At 47.4% G+C, this 18,302-nt stretch overlaps 1 protein-coding gene across 4 annotated transcripts in view; it reads left to right on the top strand.

Moving 5' to 3' along the window:
- ACAT1 (acetyl-CoA acetyltransferase 1) overlaps positions 1 to 16,061 on the top strand; it is a 19,433-nt gene extending 3,372 nt beyond the window's left edge. For 2 of the 4 annotated variants that reach the window (XM_049614082.1, XM_049614076.1), the window contains exons 2-12: positions 4,343 to 4,390; positions 6,183 to 6,300; positions 7,291 to 7,386; positions 7,618 to 7,718; positions 8,611 to 8,754; positions 9,666 to 9,816; positions 10,636 to 10,731; positions 12,232 to 12,345; positions 13,424 to 13,488; positions 14,955 to 15,112; positions 15,742 to 16,061. In XM_049614082.1, the coding sequence (XP_049470039.1) occupies positions 4,343 to 4,390; positions 6,183 to 6,300; positions 7,291 to 7,386; positions 7,618 to 7,718; positions 8,611 to 8,754; positions 9,666 to 9,816; positions 10,636 to 10,731; positions 12,232 to 12,345; positions 13,424 to 13,488; positions 14,955 to 15,112; positions 15,742 to 15,862 (1,212 nt within the window). In that variant the 3' untranslated portion in view covers positions 15,863 to 16,061. Of the gene's footprint in view, positions 1 to 3,765; positions 3,866 to 3,885; positions 4,294 to 4,342; positions 4,391 to 6,182; positions 6,301 to 7,290; positions 7,387 to 7,617; positions 7,719 to 8,610; positions 8,755 to 9,665; positions 9,817 to 10,635; positions 10,732 to 12,231; positions 12,346 to 13,423; positions 13,489 to 14,954; positions 15,113 to 15,741 lie in introns of those variants that run through there. The other 2 variants (XM_049614087.1, XM_049614094.1) reach the window with 2 other exon arrangements.
- The last annotated feature ends 2,241 nt before the right edge of the window (positions 16,062 to 18,302 follow it).

Below are 18,302 nucleotides of genomic sequence, written 5' to 3'. Positions count from 1 at the left end.
ACCGATCCTGTAGGGAAATCCTGCCTTGCCTCTTCATCCCTTCTGGTGGTTTGCTGGCGATCTTTGGAGTTCCTTGGTTTGTTGATACATGGTCCCAGTTCTCTGTCTGCACCGGGCAGTCTCCCCCAGTCTTTTTTCTTCTGTGCATGTCTGTCTCTGTGTTGAAATTCTCTTTCTGTAAGAACATCAGTCCTACAGGATTAGGGCTACTCGTCTTGCTTGTTTCCATAAGGACCACTATCAATAAAGTTACAGCCTAAGGTACAAGGGTTAGGGCTTCTTTGTTTTGGCAGGGTTGGGCAGTGGAGCACAGTTCAACCCGTAACAGGGCACTCAGACTGTAAAGATTTAGTATAACAAGGTAGTTAGGTAAGATTTTTTAACAGTGGGATTAGAGAAATGAAATACCTACATTGAAAACTGTCGCTTGCAATTAGCATAACTTTTTTAAGTTTGTGTATTTGTTTTGAGGGAGGGGGAGAGACAGAGAGAGCACGCGCCAGTGGGGAAGGGGCAGAAAGAGAGAGAATCCCGAGCAGGCTCTGAGCTGTCAGCACAGAACCCGACGCAGTGCTCGATCCCACCGACCAGGAGATCATGACCTGAGCCAAAGTCCGATGCTTAACAGGCTGAGACTGAGAGACACAGGCGCCCCCTGATTGACATTTTTAAAGCTGGGTGCATGGAACTGGGCAGGAGGCTGTCATATTGGTGGGAGAGCGGGACAGGACCTGGTGGCAGTAGTGGAGGTGGAGAGGGGGAAGAATTTAGGTGTATTTTGGACACGGGAGTGCCCGCATCTGGGGTAGGGTATCTGGGTTTTGGGGAAGGTGAAGGGTGAGTGTAGGGTCTGGGCTTGAGCACTTGGGTACTGCGATGTTTGGAGGTGGGACGTGCCGGGAGGCAGCCAGTTTCCTGGGGTGCAAATTGAGGGCAGTGGTTTGGACACGGAACTGAGGCCAACGAGGTGGTGCTTGGATCCTGAGTCTGCAGGTCGGTGGGGAGGTCAGGCTGGAGACAGTTCGCAGGTCATCTGGGCGACCGTGAGGCCGAGGGAGAAGGGAGGCCCTGGCCCTGGGCGGGCTGGGAGGGGTGACACAGCCCAGGACCGTGTGACCGTGGACGCCGAGGAGAGGGAGGCCTCAGTTGGTGGTCCCGGCGCCCTGCGGTGGAGGGGACCCGGCTGGAGGAGGCCCAGGCAGGGAGCCCGGGGCCGGACCCGCTTCCCGAGAGACCGAGCGGCTTGCCTGCCGCGCCGACCCTGCTGAGCTGGTGCCAGGCCGGGGGTGGAAGGGGCGTTGGTAAGCGGGTGGTAACCGTAGGCCACCTGTTGGAGAACTTGGGGACCGGGAAGCCGAGCAGTGAGGTGAACGCTCAGGGTCGGCGGTTTGGGAAGTTTGCGGGTGTTTGTGTGGGAGGCCGCGGAGCCTGACTGTGCGCCTGGATCTGGGCGCGGGTGGGGAGGAGGGGAAGGTGCACCTGAACGTGCGGAGCCTGACGGTGCGCCTGGGTCCAGGCCGGGCGGGGGCTGGGGGGAGGGGGACGAGGAGGGGAGGCGCGCCTGAACTTGTGGACTCTGTGAAAGCGCAGCTGCAGGCAGCATCGGGCCGGCGGAGAGGCCTGGGAGCCCTGGGTTAGAACCAGGAACCCTGAAGAGGAGGAGTGGCCCGAGGGAAGGCCGCGTGATTCCGAGGCTCCGCCTCCCTTCCAGACTCGCTATGGAGTCGGGGTTGGGGGTTGGGAATATTCACCGCGGGCAGCTCCCGGCATCCAAGGCATCATAGGCCGCGTTCCTGGACCCTGATGGAAGGTCAGTCTCCGAGCAACTGCCTTTGCCTCTTGCGGCCCGTCAAGCTCTTTCCTCCTGTTGGAACAGTTAGGTTGCCTTCCTTTACTTCTCTGCCTGCCGAGGGCTCCCTTCTCCCCTGCCACCTCTGCTGTGACGCCGCGTTGGCCCTGGTGCCGACGGCTCCAGCGCCCGGGACCCCTCCGTTGAAGGGCCCGTCATCACCCAGTTGAGCCGGTCTCTCGGGGTGCCGCTTGGGTCACAGTCCACCCCGTCCGTGGTGCTGTCAGCTCTGGCCAGCGGGAGGAGGGTGCAGTCAGAGGTACTTAGGGCTGTCCCTTCCACCCCATTTGAGAAAGGACTGTAGCTGGAGAGGCCGTGACTGGCATGTTCAGTGCAAATGGGAACTTAAAAAATTTCTTTTCACTGCTTTAGTTACAGCCCACAAGATCGAGTATGTTGGGTTTCCATTAAAAGTGTGTTAGTTTCCAAAAATTTGGGAATACCAGCGGGAACTTGTAATTCAAAGTTGGATCACAGAGGATAAGCTGGAATTCTTCACGAGAAGTCAGTTCTGTCCGCAGCAGCCCTGATTATATGATGTGTTAAGGGCGCACTTGTTTTCGCACAGCTGAGAGGGAGGAGTATGGGCATTCGGCAGGTGCACTTGGGTCTTGCCGGCCGAGGCCCTCGTGTGCTGCCCTGGGCCAGTGCGTACATGGGAAGCTCAGGAGAGTGAAGTCACAAACCTGGCTCGTCTAATGACTCAGCTTCCAGAGGGACAGGTAGAGATGGCGGGGGAATGTCATTTCAGGGTCTGCGCAGATGGGTTAGTCTGGAAGTGACAACATGTCGGTGACCTCTGTTGTGTGTACTTGTGACGTATTTATTGGAAAGAAGAACTTAGAATGTAGAGTTGCTGCCCGCAACGTTTTGTTGGAACTCTGTGTCTGGAGAGCATTGCGTCACGCCAAGTAAGCCTTCTCACTGATCCCTGGGGATGGTTTATGAGGCTCCCTGTGTTTTTTTTACATGTTGTCTTTGGAGTGTGGAATGTGTACATGTAATTTCGACATTTCTCATTTTGTAAGAATATGATGCTGCTGTAATAGAGGGATTATATTTTATGGATACCGGATTCCTGATGTCGCCTTTGGGAAAGTAAATGATTCCAGGGGTTACTGAGCGAGTGAAGGATCAGGTCATTAGCAGGTGTATTTGACATCCCTTCCTCACAAAGACTGTAAAGACATGGCTTCAGAATATGAGCTGCTTTGAATATTGTAACAATTATATGTATATATATGTTTTAATATATTTCTTATGTTTATTTTTGAGACAGAAACAGAGCATGAGTGGGGGAGGCGCAGAGAGAGAGGGAGACAGAGAATCCGAAGCAGGCTCCAGGCTCCAAGCTGTCGGCACAGAGCCCGATGCGGGGCTCGAACCCACGAGCTGTGAGAGCATGACCTGAGCTGAAGTTGGACGCCTAACTGACTGAGCCACCCAGGCGCCCCTAAATTAGGTTATTTCTTGTAGCAAAGTTGTTTATGTGAACTTTCTACCTAAGAGTGACTTACTCCGTCGTATTAACCTGGGGAAAGAAGATGATCTTAAATGCTGTTCTTCCACTGCCGGAATCTTACGTTGCTGTTTGCATCTGTTGTTATCTAAACACTTGATAAACCGGTTTCTTGCGGTTACTGCGCTTCTCTCTGCTCATAACCACTCGTCGAATCTACTTTCTTTTCGTGCCGAGTTATAAATCGAGAGCTGCCGTGGGTTATTTGCGCGAAGTCAGGCCAGCCTTTATGTGTTGTGGGTTTGTTACACTGAGGTGTGATTGCCCACTGATAACTATCAACAAGAATAGGTTCTAAATAGAAGTTGTTAGTTTTGAGTATTTACTTTGCTTTCTGACTTCAGAGGCTAAAAAAATTTATTCTTTGTTCTTTGTCCTGTAAGTTGTTGATTTCCAGGAAAGTCAGGTCTCTGAACTGTGACTTGTATTTCCTCAACTTGGTCTTGATGGGTTTTGTTCCTAAGAGCAGTGCAGAAAGAAGTGGGGTGTACGGCAAGGTATTTACCCTTTTCTTTCTTGAAAAATAATTTGGGATTATAGGCCATGTTTATAGGAAGTATGTTTGCCTCAGATAAATCAGTACATTCGTTAGAAGTGGATGAAGAAAATAACAAGTTTTATTTATATATTTTTTAAACAACGAGGATATTTTCTTGTGGAGCTCTAAAATTACTTAATTTAGAATTTAGATTTAACTTAAAACTACATTTTATAAAACTTACACTTAAAAAGGCCTAGAAATTTTAAGTTTATAAACTTATCTGAAGTTAAAGCAACATTTCAATGAATAGCTAAAAAGTGTATTAACAAAGTAGTATTTTTTCAGATTGTAACAGTGATATGCGTGGTGTAGAATGTGGAAATAAAAACACACGGAAGCAGAAAGAAGTCCCCATAACCTCGCTGCCGAGAAGTACAAAATGATGTAGGTTAATATTTTTTACACGATAACTTTATAATTGTTTATATTACAGGAAATAAAATACATGGAGCGAAGTTATGTATCAAAACCCACTTTGAATGTAAGTATAAATTTAATTCATACTTAAAAATTTTTTAAATTTAAAGGAAAATGTGGTCAATAAAAAAAATGTCTATCTTTATATTTGCATATTTGTGGGGCCACCTTGGGGGCTGCTGTGGTTGGGAATAGCTAATTCTTGAAATTCTAGGTTAAACTCCCAAATGCCCGTGAAGAGACATCAGTCTACTGCCCTTGCCCCGAGTAATAATCTGCTCCGTCCCCACTGTCTCCTGCCGGACAGCCTTCTCTCTCAACTGTGCCGTGTTCGTCCTTACTCTCAGGGACCCTCTTTATACCGTGAGGGACATGTAGAGGCCACATGGAAGATACTAGCAGAAAGAAACTGAACCAGGCTGGGTATTAGACAGGAAGGACCATCATCTGATCAGCTGGTGCTTTCTGAGGGGTTCTCTTTGTTTTCCGAGTCCCTCAAATGACTTCCTAATGGCCATAAATCTTTTTTTTTTTTTAACTTAAAAAAAAAAAAAGTTTATTTATTTTGAGGGAGGGAGGGAGACAGAGAGAGGGTGCACAATTGGGCAAGGGACAGAGACAGAGAGGGAGAGAGAGAGAATCCCAAGCAGGCTCCACACTGTCAGTGCAGAGCCCCATGTGGGGCTTGAACCCACAAACCGTGAGATCATAACTTGAGCCTAAGTCAAGAGTTGGACGCTTAGCTGACTGAGCCGCCCAAGTGTCCCTGATGGCCAGAAATCTAAGGAACACTTCCCTTATTTATCTCCGGCCTTAGGAGAATGCCCAAGGCAAGTGTGAGGAGAAAACTGTTAAAATAGTTTGACAGTGTCTAAGAGGGCTTTATCTATTTTTTCTTATGGTTCATGTTAATATTCTCTTACTAATCACTTAAGAAATTATGGTTGTGCCGTGTCCTCCTTACAAGACCCAGCCCCGTCCACCCAGCACGCAGGTCTGGACCGCCCCCCACCCAGAGCCGCCGTCAGTGAAGAAGCCTTTTGGTTAGCGCCCTTGATGGTGCAGGTGACAAGGAAACTGATCGTTTCCTAAATTGTGAGGGCGTAGTAGAATCAAAACTCAACCTTCTGGTTTCAGACCTCTTGTGGACAATGGGGAAGCATCTGTGCCTGCTTTAGACTTGGTTTGTTTGAGGTTTTCAGTTAGATCTTAAATCCTAAAGCACCATTATTGGATTGATTAGTCTTACTGCTATTCAGATACTGAGATGGTTTTAAGGAGTAGTCATTCATAAAAAGTCTGTTTTTTTAGATAATAAAGCGGTCCCCTTATCTGCGACCCCGCTTTCCATGGTGTCTGTTCCCAGTGGTCAGCCTGGGCCTGGAAGGAGACGATCCTCCTTGTGATGTCCCCAGAAAGCCAGTAGTAACCTAACGCTCCGTCCCAGTGCCTGGCCGGCTCACCTCACGTCACCTGCGTCCATGGGCGTTTTATCATCACCCACCACGGTGGTCCTCAGGGGGCATCCAGGACAGTAAGATCCTGGGAGAGGGACCATGTGCACGTGACTTTGATGCCCGTGTATTCTTCTAGTGGTTCTGTTTGACTAGTCATTGTTGTCAGCCTCTTACTGTGCCTGACTTATGAATTGAACTCCGTCACGGCTGTGCACACGTAGGAAAACCAGTATAGTGTTCATTTCTCTCCGGTTTCAGGCGTATCCACTGGGCATCTGAGAAGGTATCCCCGGTGAGTAAGGCTGGGGGACCACTGTGGATCTGTGAGTGATGTTGATTTAATGAGAGATGGTTTGGGTGAAATTTTGAAATCGTTCTTCCCATCTTGTGTCTTGCCAGGAAGTGGTCATAGTAAGTGCCGCGAGAACGCCCATTGGATCCTTTCTAGGCAGCCTTTCCTCCCTGCCAGCCACTAGGCTCGGTTCCCTTGCAATTCAGGGGGCCATTGAAAAGGCAGGTCAGTAGTTGCTTTTGGCTTTTTTTTTTTTTTTTTTTTTTTTAAATAAGTAAACTCTGTGCTCAACATGGGGCTTGAACTCATGACCCGAGATCAAGAGTCGTGTGTCCCTAAGTGTTGAATCGCTCAATTGTACACGTGAAATGAATTCTACACTGTGTGTTAACTGACTGGAATTTGAATAAAAACTGACAAAAAAAGAAAGCAACAGAGTCATGTGCTCTGCCCACTGAGCCAGCCAGGCACCCCAGCTCCCATGCTTTTTTGTGTTGAGGGGGGCAGTGATTAAATGGAACAAGTATTAGTTTTGCACTAACTGCGTACATAACATTTAGAAATGACTTAATGCCTTCCATTTCTTTCATTTTTAATGTTTATTATTTATTTTGAGAGGGAGGGAGGGAGAGAGAGTGCGCTAGCGGGGGAGGGAGAGAGAGAGGACAGAAAGAATCCCACGCAGGCTCTGCATTATCAGTGCAGAACCCGATGCGGGGCTTGAACTCCCAAACCGTGAGATCATGCATGACCTGAGCTGAGATCAAGCGTCCGTCGCTTAACTGAGCCACCCGGGTGTCCCTCAATGCCTCTATTTCTAATTTTCTTGTGAAGGAATCTTTGTGCTCCAGGGCCGCCTGGCTGGCTGAGCCCGTTAAGTGTTCGACGCTTGATCTTGGCTCAGGTCATGATCTCACGGTACATGAACTGGAGCCCTGTGTCCGGCTGTGTGCTGATAGCTCAGAGCCTGCTTTGGATTCTGTCTCTCCTCTCTCTCTCTCTCTCTCTCTCTCTCTCTCTGCCCCTACCCCACTCACATTCATTCTCTCTCTCTGGCTCTTAAACATTAAAAAGAAAATCCTACAGTGAGTCTGAATCTCACAGCTGACAAAAAGAAACCATTCCCGCTATATAATGTCGTGTACCTTATTAGTAATCACTGATTATTCAGTTGAATAAAATACGGACATGCCTGTTTTATTTGTGTCACAAAAGGGATTCCGAAAGAAGAAGTGAAGGAAGCATACATGGGGAACGTTCTACAAGGAGGCGAAGGTCAGGCCCCTGCGAGGCAAGCGGTCCTGGGCGCAGGTACCGGGAATTGTTCTTCTTCTACACTTAAGGTGTTTGGCGCAGCACGTTGGTGGCCATGTCCGCTTAAACGAGATGTCAGATGCGTCGTAGAACGTGGATTTATATGGGCAAGAGCGATGCCGTTGGGGGTTAGAAGTTAACGTGCTCTGTTGTGTTCATTTTAACTCTGCGGCTGTCGAAGAGTGTCTTCTTTTTTCACAAGTGTGACCTGACTTGTGTCGGTTTTAGGCTTACCTCTGTCTACTCCGTGCACGACTGTGAACAAAGTCTGTGCCTCGGGGATGAAGGCCATCATGCTGGCCTCTCAGAGCCTCATGTGTGGACATCAGGTAAGAAGCACCTCCTTTTCCAATTTGTGGTGTCGGAAGTCCCCAAAGATGTCGCCCGTGAGTGCTTTAGAAGTGCGATCCTTTGTCCCGAGTACAGCCGCTGTGGTGTTTGACGCGCGCCGTCTGGATTTGCTTATCGCGCTTGGAGGAGACGTCAGATGATAGCTTCTGGGTCTTGTGTTAAAAAACAGTTTTCAGCCAAGATGTTTTAGTCTTTGGGTGACCTTTTACTTGGTCTTTTTCTGAGATTCTGGGTGATTTATAACATCGTGACTTTTTTATTTGCCAGAATAAGAGGGTTTTCATCAGAGATGAGAATAAGGTGCTGACCCTGGGAATCAAATCCTCGACTGAGCCCAGAATTGATGACGCATTTATGGTTCCCACATACCCAGGTTCATTTGTTAAATTGTGCAGGTTTTCTCCTGGCTTTGCTGAATTTTTTAATTTTTTATTTTATTTTAGAGTGTGTGAGAGCGCACACGAGTGCAGGAAGGGCAGAGACAGACAGAATTTTTTTAATGTTTATTTTGAGAGAGGGAGCGTGAGCAGAGGAGGGACAGAGAGAGAGAGAGAAAGACAGGATCCCAAGCAGGCCCGCACCGTCAGCTCGGAGCCTGGTGTGGGACTCAGAGCTGCGGATCGCGAGGTCATGACCTGAGCCGAAGTTGGATGCTTCACCGACTGAGCCACCCGGGCGCCCCATCCCATCATTACACACTTGAGACCACTTTTTTCATCGGGGGCAAGAGGGTATTTGTATGTTCGCCGTGTAACAGATGTTGAATGAAGCCCCCAGAACGCTTGTGTGCTGGAGCTGTGAAGCGGGCATACCGGGTCTGCAGCTCAGCTCCTGTTGGAACTGACACTGTGCGTGTTCGCTGCCGGGCAGGATGTGATGGTGGCAGGTGGGATGGAGAGCATGTCCAACGCTCCCTACGTAATGAACAGAGGCGCTACACCGTACGGTGGTGTCAAGCTTGAAGACTTGATTGTGAAGGATGGGCTGACTGACGTCTACAATAAAATCCATATGGTAATTATTGCTTTTGAAGGAGAAATACCGGCTAGTATACAATACTGCTTGACTTTAAGTTCATTTTGAGAGAGTGCATGGGTAAGCTGGGGAGGGGGCAGAGGGGGAGAGAGGATCCCAGTCGGGCTCCGTACTCTGCGCAGAGCCTTCACGGGGCTCGAGCCCATGACCCTGGGATCGTGACCTGAGCCGAAATCGAGAGTTGGGTACGCAACCGATGGAGCCACCCAACTGTCCCTGCTTGACTTTTTATTTTTTTTATTTTTTATTTTTTTCTTAAAGTTTTTTTTTTTTTTTTTTAATGTTTATTTATTTTTGGGACAGAGAGAGAGCATGAACGGGGGAGGGGCAGAGAGAGAGGGAGACACAGAATCGGAAGCAGGCTCCAGGCTCTGAGCCATCAGCCCAGAGCCCGACGCGGGGCTCGAACTCACGGAACTTGAGATCGTGACCTGACCTGAGCTGAAGTCGGACGCTTTACCGACTGAGCCACCCAGGCGCCCCCCTGCTTGACTTTTTAAAATAAGTGTGTTTTGGGGAGGAAGGATGGGCTCTGTAAATGCTCATTTTCACCATTCGTTTTGGGAAAATACTGTCCTTTGCCCACTGCATCAGTTTGACTCTGTTGTTGAATAAACCGCCCCACCCGGGGGGGGGGGGGGGGGGATAGGGTGTGTCCTGACTTCTAATGACGGATTCCACAGCTGTTGAATTTGCCTTTGAACTAGCAACTTCTGAGCTCACTCAAGTACCTGACGAGGAGACATGAGTGAAAAATTAACCGGTATCGAAAGAGGTGTATTTTTAGAAACTGAGTTTACCGGCTAACCACGGTTTTAGGTTATACAAAGTTGGTATTTTATAAGTTACGCCAAGTGAATTAGTTTGATAAAGATCCCAACTTGAATCAGGGGAACTGTGCCGAGAACACGGCTAAGAAGCTGCACATCACGCGCGAGGAGCAGGACGCGTACGCCGTGGGCTCCTACGGCAGGAGTCAGGCGGCCTGGGACGCCGGGAGGTTTGCCGAGGAGGTGGTTCCTGTCACGATTTCGGCGAAAGGTAGACGCGTGACGTTCCAAAATCGGTTTGATTTTTAGTGGACTTACATGTTGTGGAAGTCTGGTTTTAAATTAGTATGTTTTTATCCTTGTTCAACTGAGGACACAGATGGTTATGGTCACTAAAGTGAAACGTTGCCAGTTGAGAGAGAATAGAATTAAACCCAATTTAGTATCAGGTTCCACCTCCCCAGATTCCACTGAGAATAATACTTTCAATTCGAGAAACGGATTAAAAACCTTTGCAGTGTAAGTGACAGACCATATATTAGCCTTTTAAGTGAAACCGGGGATTTATTAGAAGGGCGGGGCTAGGCGGCTCTGGGCTCCACACCCCTTTGTCCCACCCGCATCCCCAGAGCCCCCTCTGTAGGGCTTGTGGTCACAGAGATCACAGGGCAGGTGCCCCCCCCCGCCCACCCCACCCCCCGATTCCAGCAGACTAAATCCACAGTGAAGTCTTGTTCCTTTGGTTTAGGTTACATTTCCATTCAGAAATGATGACTAGGCTCGGAATGACGGAATCGCCGAGCCTCTCCCGACCCCAGGGTCAGGAGAGTGGGTCGTATCTGTGGTGGCAGAATAGGGAGGGAAGAGAACGAGGTGTGGCCACATCCAAGATCCGAATCGTCCAACTATTTAATAAGCCCCTCTTTCAGTCACTCTCAGGGCCCAGGTGATGGAAGGTAGCGTGGGGTCCCCGGGGCGGTGCGAGGTGCACGGGCACAGAGGCGGCCCAGGCTGCCCGGGTCCTTGCCCCCGCATCGCACTGACACACTGTGGTCTTGGCCGGTGATTACTTAAAAGACTTGTGTTTCAGGTAAACCAGATGTAGTGGTGAAAGAAGATGAAGAATATAGACGTGTTGACTTTAGCAAAGTTCCAAAGCTGAAGACCGTTTTCCAGAAAGAAAATGGTTAGTACTGTGAAATGAAGCGTGACAAAAAGAGGAGTTAATGTACCATAGCTAGTCTGGGAACCACCTAAGGATTTTTTAAAAAGTAATTCTAGAAAACATATAGCTGTTACTTAACATTTTCAGTTATGTCGGGCTCATGTGAAACGAACAAATTAGGTTTATTAAAAAAAAAATCTTTAAAACCCCTTACTGGTTAATACCTTCAAAATAGAAATCCTAGGGAGGAGATTGTAGAATGGGTATAGAATGCAGTTTTTCATTCGCAGTTCATCTTGAAAGTGCATTGTGACATGAAAGTCGTTGAGATGTTAAATCCCTGTAAGATTCTTGACTAGGAAGCCGGCAGCAGAGTTGTTCCCTGTTTTATCGCCAGTGCCAGGTAGGCCCTCAGTAACTGTCAAATGCTACCGTAAGTGGATGCCAGTGTTTAAGTTATGCTTTTGGAATCCTTGAGAAGGTCAGTTCTGCTTTTAAAATTGGCTGTATATACAGTTGTCGTAACCCAAAGTTACTTTTCTGCCTTTCCTGATTGAGTTTCTCAATACCAACTATAGGAATGGATCAGTCGTCTTTATTTTTCAAAAAGCGTTTTATTTATTTTGAGAGAATGCATGCATGAGCAGGGGGAAGGGCAGAGAGAAAGGGGGGAACAGAATCCCAAGCAGGCTCTGTGCTGTCAGTGCAGAGCCTGAATCAGGGCTTGAACTCACGCACCGTGAGATCACCACCTGAGCCGAAATCCACTCGAACGCTTAACTGACTGAGCCACTCAGGCGTCCCTGGATCAGTCTTTTTTAATTTTTAGCTGCGGTCTACTGTAGGGTCTTTGTTGCAATTAAAAAAAAGAACCTGCTTAGTTGACATAGTTTACATACTGTAACATTCTGATGTTTAAAACGTTCAGTCGAGGGGCGCCTGGGTGGCTCTGTCGGTTGAATGTCTGACTCCTGATTGCTGCTCAGGTCATGATCTAACGGTTCCTGAGCGTGAGCCCCACTTCGGGCTCTGCACTGATGGTGCGGAGTCTGCTTGGGATGCTCTCTCTGCCCCTCCCCTGCTCACAAACGGACTCTCTCTCAAATAAACTTAAAAAGTTGAATGATCTTTAGAGTTCTTGACGTCTAACTTGAAGTGATTATAGAGAACAAGTACCTGGTTTTGATACTGAGTTTTTGCTTCTCTCTTTCTCTGGGGAGAAAAAATAGCGGGCTGGTCCGTATGTCTGAAGTGCAAGCCAGCACGTACCTAGTGCCATCACACACGTGTTTCTGAGCTAGCTTGGACCAGACAGGTCCGGAACTAACCCAAGGCACTCTAACACGAGTGTTAGAGTTAGCTCTGCGTGTGCTTCCCGGAAGCTGGAATTCCCGCCATGCATTGTGGTCATTTTTCACGCGGCAAACCACCCAGGCATTACCCTGCAGGAATTTATTAAATCGATCCTGGTGAATTCCGTGTGAAACTGTGTTCTCACCTCCTGCTCACTGGTGCTTGCAGGCACAGTAACGGCGGCCAATGCCAGCACGCTGAACGACGGCGCGGCCGCCGTGGTTCTGATGACTGCGGATGCCGCCAAGAGGCTCAGCGTTAAGCCGCTGGCAAGGATAGCGGGTAGGTCGTGTTCTCAGCTCGTTTATCCCTTCACGTCTGCACACTTCCCGAAGTGGGGTTTCCATGCTGGTAATACACGGTGTCTACACGTGTACCGTGCGATGGGATGTAACTCCTAGTGGGAGCGAGCAGCTCCTTTAACCTTTGTTACAACTTGCTTTACGGGAAGAGTAAGCTTTAAAAATTTTTGTCCTGTCCGATATGAGGAGTGGGAGAGTACAACGTACATGTTTTACCGTGGCACCAAGGGGAAAGGTAGTTATTAAAAGTGTACGAAATTAGGGACTAAGAAATAGCTCATAATAAATGCCCGAGAAGCTAGATTTCCTGTGTGACCTCGTTATACCCTCAATCTCGTTACACGTATTTCTAGTTGGAAAATCTGCTTTGCCTTCTCAATGTGTTAGACCAATACCATTTCGTTACTTAGTAAAAGCCTTACAACTTCAGTTTTAGTCCAGGTCTTGGTTTCTTAACCTCAGCACTGTTGACATTTTGTAACCAGTGATTCCGTTGTTGAGGCTGTCGGGTACTTTGGATGCTTGGAGGCATCCTCACTGGATACGGCAGGATGTGGGATTCTGCCTGTTGCAGCACCCACGGTTATGTGTAGATCATGCCAGTGTCCCTGGAGGCCAGTTCCCTCCAACCTCCTACCTGTGAAAATCCATGGCTTTGATGACTAATGTGGTTTTTTTTTTTTTTTTTTAATTTTTTTAACGTTTATTTATTTTTGAGACAGAGAGAGAGCATGAACAGGGAACGGGCAGAGAGAGAGGGAGACACAGAATCTGAAACAGGCTCCAGGCTCTGAGCTGTCAGCACAGAGCCCGACGCGGGGCTCGAACTCACGGACCGTGAGATCATGACCTGAGCCGAAGTCAGACGCTTAACTGACCAAGCCACCCAGGCGCCCCACTAATGTGGTTTTATAAAGCAAAGAATCCTAGAAAAGGAACAAATACGTTTACATCTATTAGGATTGGGAAGCTTGCATCTTTGCGTATTATATGTAACAACTGTTAGCGATCACTTGTACAAAAGATTTTAACGACCTATTAAATTTTTTAAACTCCAGCGTTTGCTGATGCTGCTGTGGACCCTATTGATTTTCCAGTTGCACCCGCATATGCTGTACCTAAGGTGAGAACAGATGAGGGCCGGTCCTCCGTTATGCCGGCCTCTGGTTTGTTTCTACCAACGCTGCAGGGTTTAGGTTTTCAGTGTCACTCGTCTGCTGAAGGACAGAGCTTGGTTTTGAATCTTCCAACTTCTCCTGAAAATAATTTGAGCAATCAACAGACATCTTCAGTGGAACAAAAACTGTGAATTATTTTTAAGTATGATGCTGAACCTCACACCTGGTGTGATGACCAGAGTAGGAGGTTGGCGTGGCAAGGGAAAAGGGGATACTGAGGGGCCTGGTTCTAGAATTCAAAGCACATATTCACTACTAGGAGGTCTCCATTCTGCAAGGGAACTGTCGGGAGCCGGTCTTAGAGTAAACCTAAAAACGGAAAACCTACATACTCCAAGCTATGGCTCTGATAAGGTCTCTCAGGGAAGTTGCTTTGTGTGCGTGGGGGGGAGGTCACAGGAAGAGACGGTGCTGAACGCGTTGAGGGGCTGAAGGATCGCGGAAGACTGCGCAAATAAATCCTTTCAGAAGGAGAGGGCGTCACCCTGAGGGAGAACTTGAGACCAGCAGTCACAGAGCAGAAATCAGTGAGGAAGAAGGGTAGAGAGGATCAGAAAGGATGGGAAGTGATGGTCTGGCAGCAGGGGGCAGATCTGAGAAAGGAACGGAAGGGCATGGTACGGCCTCTGAAAGTGAGTGCCGCCCTGGAGAGCAAGGGGGGTCAACAGGGATTCTGAAGGCAGAAGTGTGCTCCTGACCCTGGCCCGACTGAGAGCTCGACAGGTGGCCACGCTCAGGTGCCCTGTTGTTGCCTTAGGCTGTTGGAGCAGTAGAGCTTAAAATACTGAGCCTTCTGGAGGAAGAGAGGAAGGGGGAGGAATAGTTTCAAGTTCACAATAAAAGGGGAAATAGCCTGATTTTAGAGAGAGAATCACCATCCAGCCATTAACACCCCAAAGCCTTCCTGCATAGCTGAGGAACCACCAGAACAATAGCTGATAGAATAAAAGACTTGAAATAATTTACAGTGAAGGTACAACAGCTAAGAGTGTCTGTGCCCCTGCACCCCATGGCAACTTTTATAAAGGAGAAACTACAGGAGATGTAGAGAAAAACCCACGCTCTTTGATTTGGCAGATGAAGATCTGCAACCAAGCATCAAGGCAAATAGATCTCAAAGCTGTCAAGTCAGAATCCCCAAATAGAGAATACGTGTTTGTTTCAGGTACCCATGGAACATTCAAGAAAATTAAGTTGTTTCGCTGCAAAACAAAGAAATGCAAAGAAGATCCTTTGCTTGTAGTGCAGTAAGATGAGAAATTAAAAGCAGAAAATAAAAAGGCCCTTCCTCCTGGAAACTAAGAAACTCCAAATTTAAATATCTGTTGCATGAGGGGGAAATAGAAACCCAAATTGCGGAATTCCAAGAAAACAGTGAAAATAAATGTTAACTGTAAAATAAAATTTTTAGGTTCTTAAAGATGCAGGATTGAAAAAAGAGGATATTACAATGTGGGAAGTAAATGAAGCCTTTAGTCTGGTGGTGCTAGCCAACATGAAAATGCTGGAGCTTGACCCCGAAAAAGTGAACATCAACGGAGGTGCCGTCTCTCTGGGACATCCGATCGGGTAGGTGGTTCTGGAAACACCTGCGTCTGGGCTAGTGGCCACTTAACGATCTTTGTATCTCTGTCTAAACCAGACTGCTTCCTGCTCATTCCTGTTACTCTTAACCGTTTCCTTCCCAGCGTCCTTGAAAGAGCAAACCCCACTTGTGATAGGACTTGACACCGAACACAGCCATGTCACTGTTGCCTAAGAACGGTTAGTTTTACTATGAAGAAGATTATTTAAAAGTCAAGTCTACGCTTGGGCTTTTAAAAAAAGCCCTAACTGTTCTGGAAACCTCTCTCTCCGGTTTAAAAAAAGGGGTCAAATTCTGCTGTCTGTAATGAAAGCCTTTTTTTCTTTTTAATGTTTATTTCTGAGACAGACACGCAGGGGAGGGGCAGAGAGAGAGGGAGACGCAGAATCTGAAGCGGGCCCCAGGCTCTGAGCTGTCAGCACAAGAGCCCGATGCGGGGGCTCCAACTCGCGGACCGTGAACCCCGAGATCATGACCTGAGCCGAAGTGGGACACTTAACTGACTGAGCCACCCAGGGGCCCCTAGACTTTTCAAGTTAATTTGGAATTGAAACAGGTTTTGGTTATATATTCTATAATTTATTAAAAGACCAAAATGATCTCTCCGTCCCAGGATGTCTGGAGCCCGGATTGTCATTCATATGGTTCACACCTTGAAGCCAGGGCAATATGGTCTTGCCAGTATCTGCAACGGAGGAGGAGGGGCTTCTGCCATGCTGGTCCAGAAGCTGTAGAACATCCGCGTGTCCAGAGCAACAACCTGAGGTGGCTCGAAGGGCCCGGCGCCACCAGTATGACGAAGTACCCGAGGTCAGGCTGTAACAAGATCATCTGTTTGGGGTTTTATTTTCTTAACTTTTTTTTAATAACAAGGTCAACTCTCAAATCTTTTGAAATTCTAAATAAATTTTTTCTTCTCTAAATCTTTGGTAATCTTGAAAAGTTTAAAATACTTTTGTTATAAAGCTATACTAGTTGAAACACCAGTGTTCAGTATTAGTGACTTTTAAGTAGAAGCTTCCATTTGAGACAATCGTAATTTAAGAATCCCACGCAGATTCCACACTGTCAACACAGAGCCCACCGTGGGGCTCAATCTCACGGAACCATGAGATCAAGTCAGATGCTTAACCGACTGAGCCAGCTCGGTGTCCCTCCTTGCAGCCTCTTCAAAGTGAGGGCAGCTGTTCTGTCACACCGGCAGGGCCTCCTACCATTAATGAAGAAGCCACAGGTAGTGTGGTCAATGTTGCTGGAAACAGGAAGATAACCATGTGCTCAGGTCTCGGATGGGTACAACTTCTCCTATCAGCAGGCAGGATTTAGGAGGACAGGGGTCTGAGAAGATCCTGGGCATTGCACTCTGGATTACGAAGGAAGGGAACAGACTGCCTATTCCGGTATGCCACAGTGCCTGTCCTTAAGCACTTGAATTTCTTGAATTTCAAGAATTCTTGAATTTGAAATTCTTGAAATGTCTTGAATTTCATTTCCTCTGGGAAAAAAAAAACTACACTCTAGGCAGAGGCTGGGCTACGGATGCCAGCCTCAGCTGCAGAGCTCCCTCTGCAGGGAAAGCTCCTGTTCAAGCTGAGGTGGGCAGTGGGGAGTGGGCGCGGCGGGGGGAGGGGCAGAAACGGTCACTGTGCATAGTCTCCTGGCAAATACTTCATTATGCATCCTTACCTTAGAAGGAAAAGGCAACATAAGGAAAAAAAGTTTTCTTTTTAAAAAATGTTTGTTTTTGAGAGGAGAAGGACGCAAAATCCAAAGCAGGCTCCAGGCTCTGAGCTGTCAGCACAGAGCCTGACGCACGGCTTGAACTCATGAACTGTGAGATCATGACCTGAGCTGAAGCTGGACACTTAAGTGAGCCAGCCAGGCGCCCTGAAAAAAATGTTATTAAGATTCAAATAATACTTAAAAAAAGTATCTGTAGAGCAGTCACAGCTAACGTTTGTGGCTCAACCTGGACTAACTCCTTTAATTCTCACAAAGACTCTCAAGAGGGTAGGTACTATTATTCTCTCTACTATACAGACGAGGAAACTGAAGCACGGAGTAGCTGAGGTGGATACAAATCCAAGCAGAACTCCAGAGCCCAAGTTCTTTACTCGCTGCGCTCGGTAAGTATCTGCCGTGACTGTAACGTGAGGTGGGTAACATACACAAGAAAAGAAAACCCAAAATATGTTAGGATACTTCACTGAAGACTAACAGAATTAACACTGCATCTAAAAGTCCGTGATCTGGAAAAGCTCTCTGCTAATTCTGGGGAAAAACTGAGAGGAAAAGAAAAAAAACCAACCAGTAAATGGTATTCTTTAAAAAACAAAAACCTGCGGCACTCCCATCTTTAAGTACTAAGTGGGCAGGTTGGGAAGGCCTTTCATTAGCAAAATTAATGAACAGAATCATACGAAGATATTCTGGAGAAAACATCTAGGTAGAAAAATGAGTAGCCTTAGTCCTTATTTGTTAAACACTAGAATACATGTGACCTACAGATTTTTATTGAAATAAAGTGTTAAAGATATGAGAAATCTTTAGGTATGCAAGAGCTTTGATATCTCCTCCAAAAATGACTAAATTTATTACCAGCACATAGGAAGAAGAATCAAAATGGTATTTTTGAGGGAGACAGAGGATCTGAACCATGCTGGTTCTTGCTGCCAGCAGAGCCCAATGTGGGGCCTGGAACTCATAAACCGTGAGATTATGACCTGAGCTGAAGTTGGGACGCTTAACCCACTGAGCCACCCAGGAGTCCCTAAAGTAGCTTGCTTGCTTGCTTGCTTTCTTTATTTTTAAAGATTTTTTTCTTTTTTAATGTTTATTTATTTTTGAGACAGAGACAGAGAGAGAGGGAGACACAGAATCCGAAACAGGCTCCAGGCTCTGAGCAGTCAGCACAGAGCCTGATGCGGGGCTTGAACTCACGGACCGCAAGATCACGACCTGAGCCGAAGTCGGATGCTTAACCGACTGAGCCACCCAGGCGCCCCTGTTTTTTAAAATAAGCTCTGTACCTGGCATGGGGCTTGAACTCATAATCCCAAGATTAAGAGTCGTGTACTCTACTCACTGAGGCAGCCAGGTGCCCCCAAATTAAAAATTTTTAAAGTTTAAAAGGACTGGCTGGGGAGAAAGGGAATGTAGGGGTAAAATAGGAGT

Source organism: Panthera uncia, chromosome D1 (assembly GCF_023721935.1).
Source record: "Panthera uncia isolate 11264 chromosome D1, Puncia_PCG_1.0, whole genome shotgun sequence".
Taxonomy (NCBI): Eukaryota; Metazoa; Chordata; class Mammalia; order Carnivora; family Felidae; genus Panthera; species Panthera uncia.
Note: the sequence above shows the minus strand (reverse complement) of the source record. Positions and strands in the feature narration are given on the sequence as shown.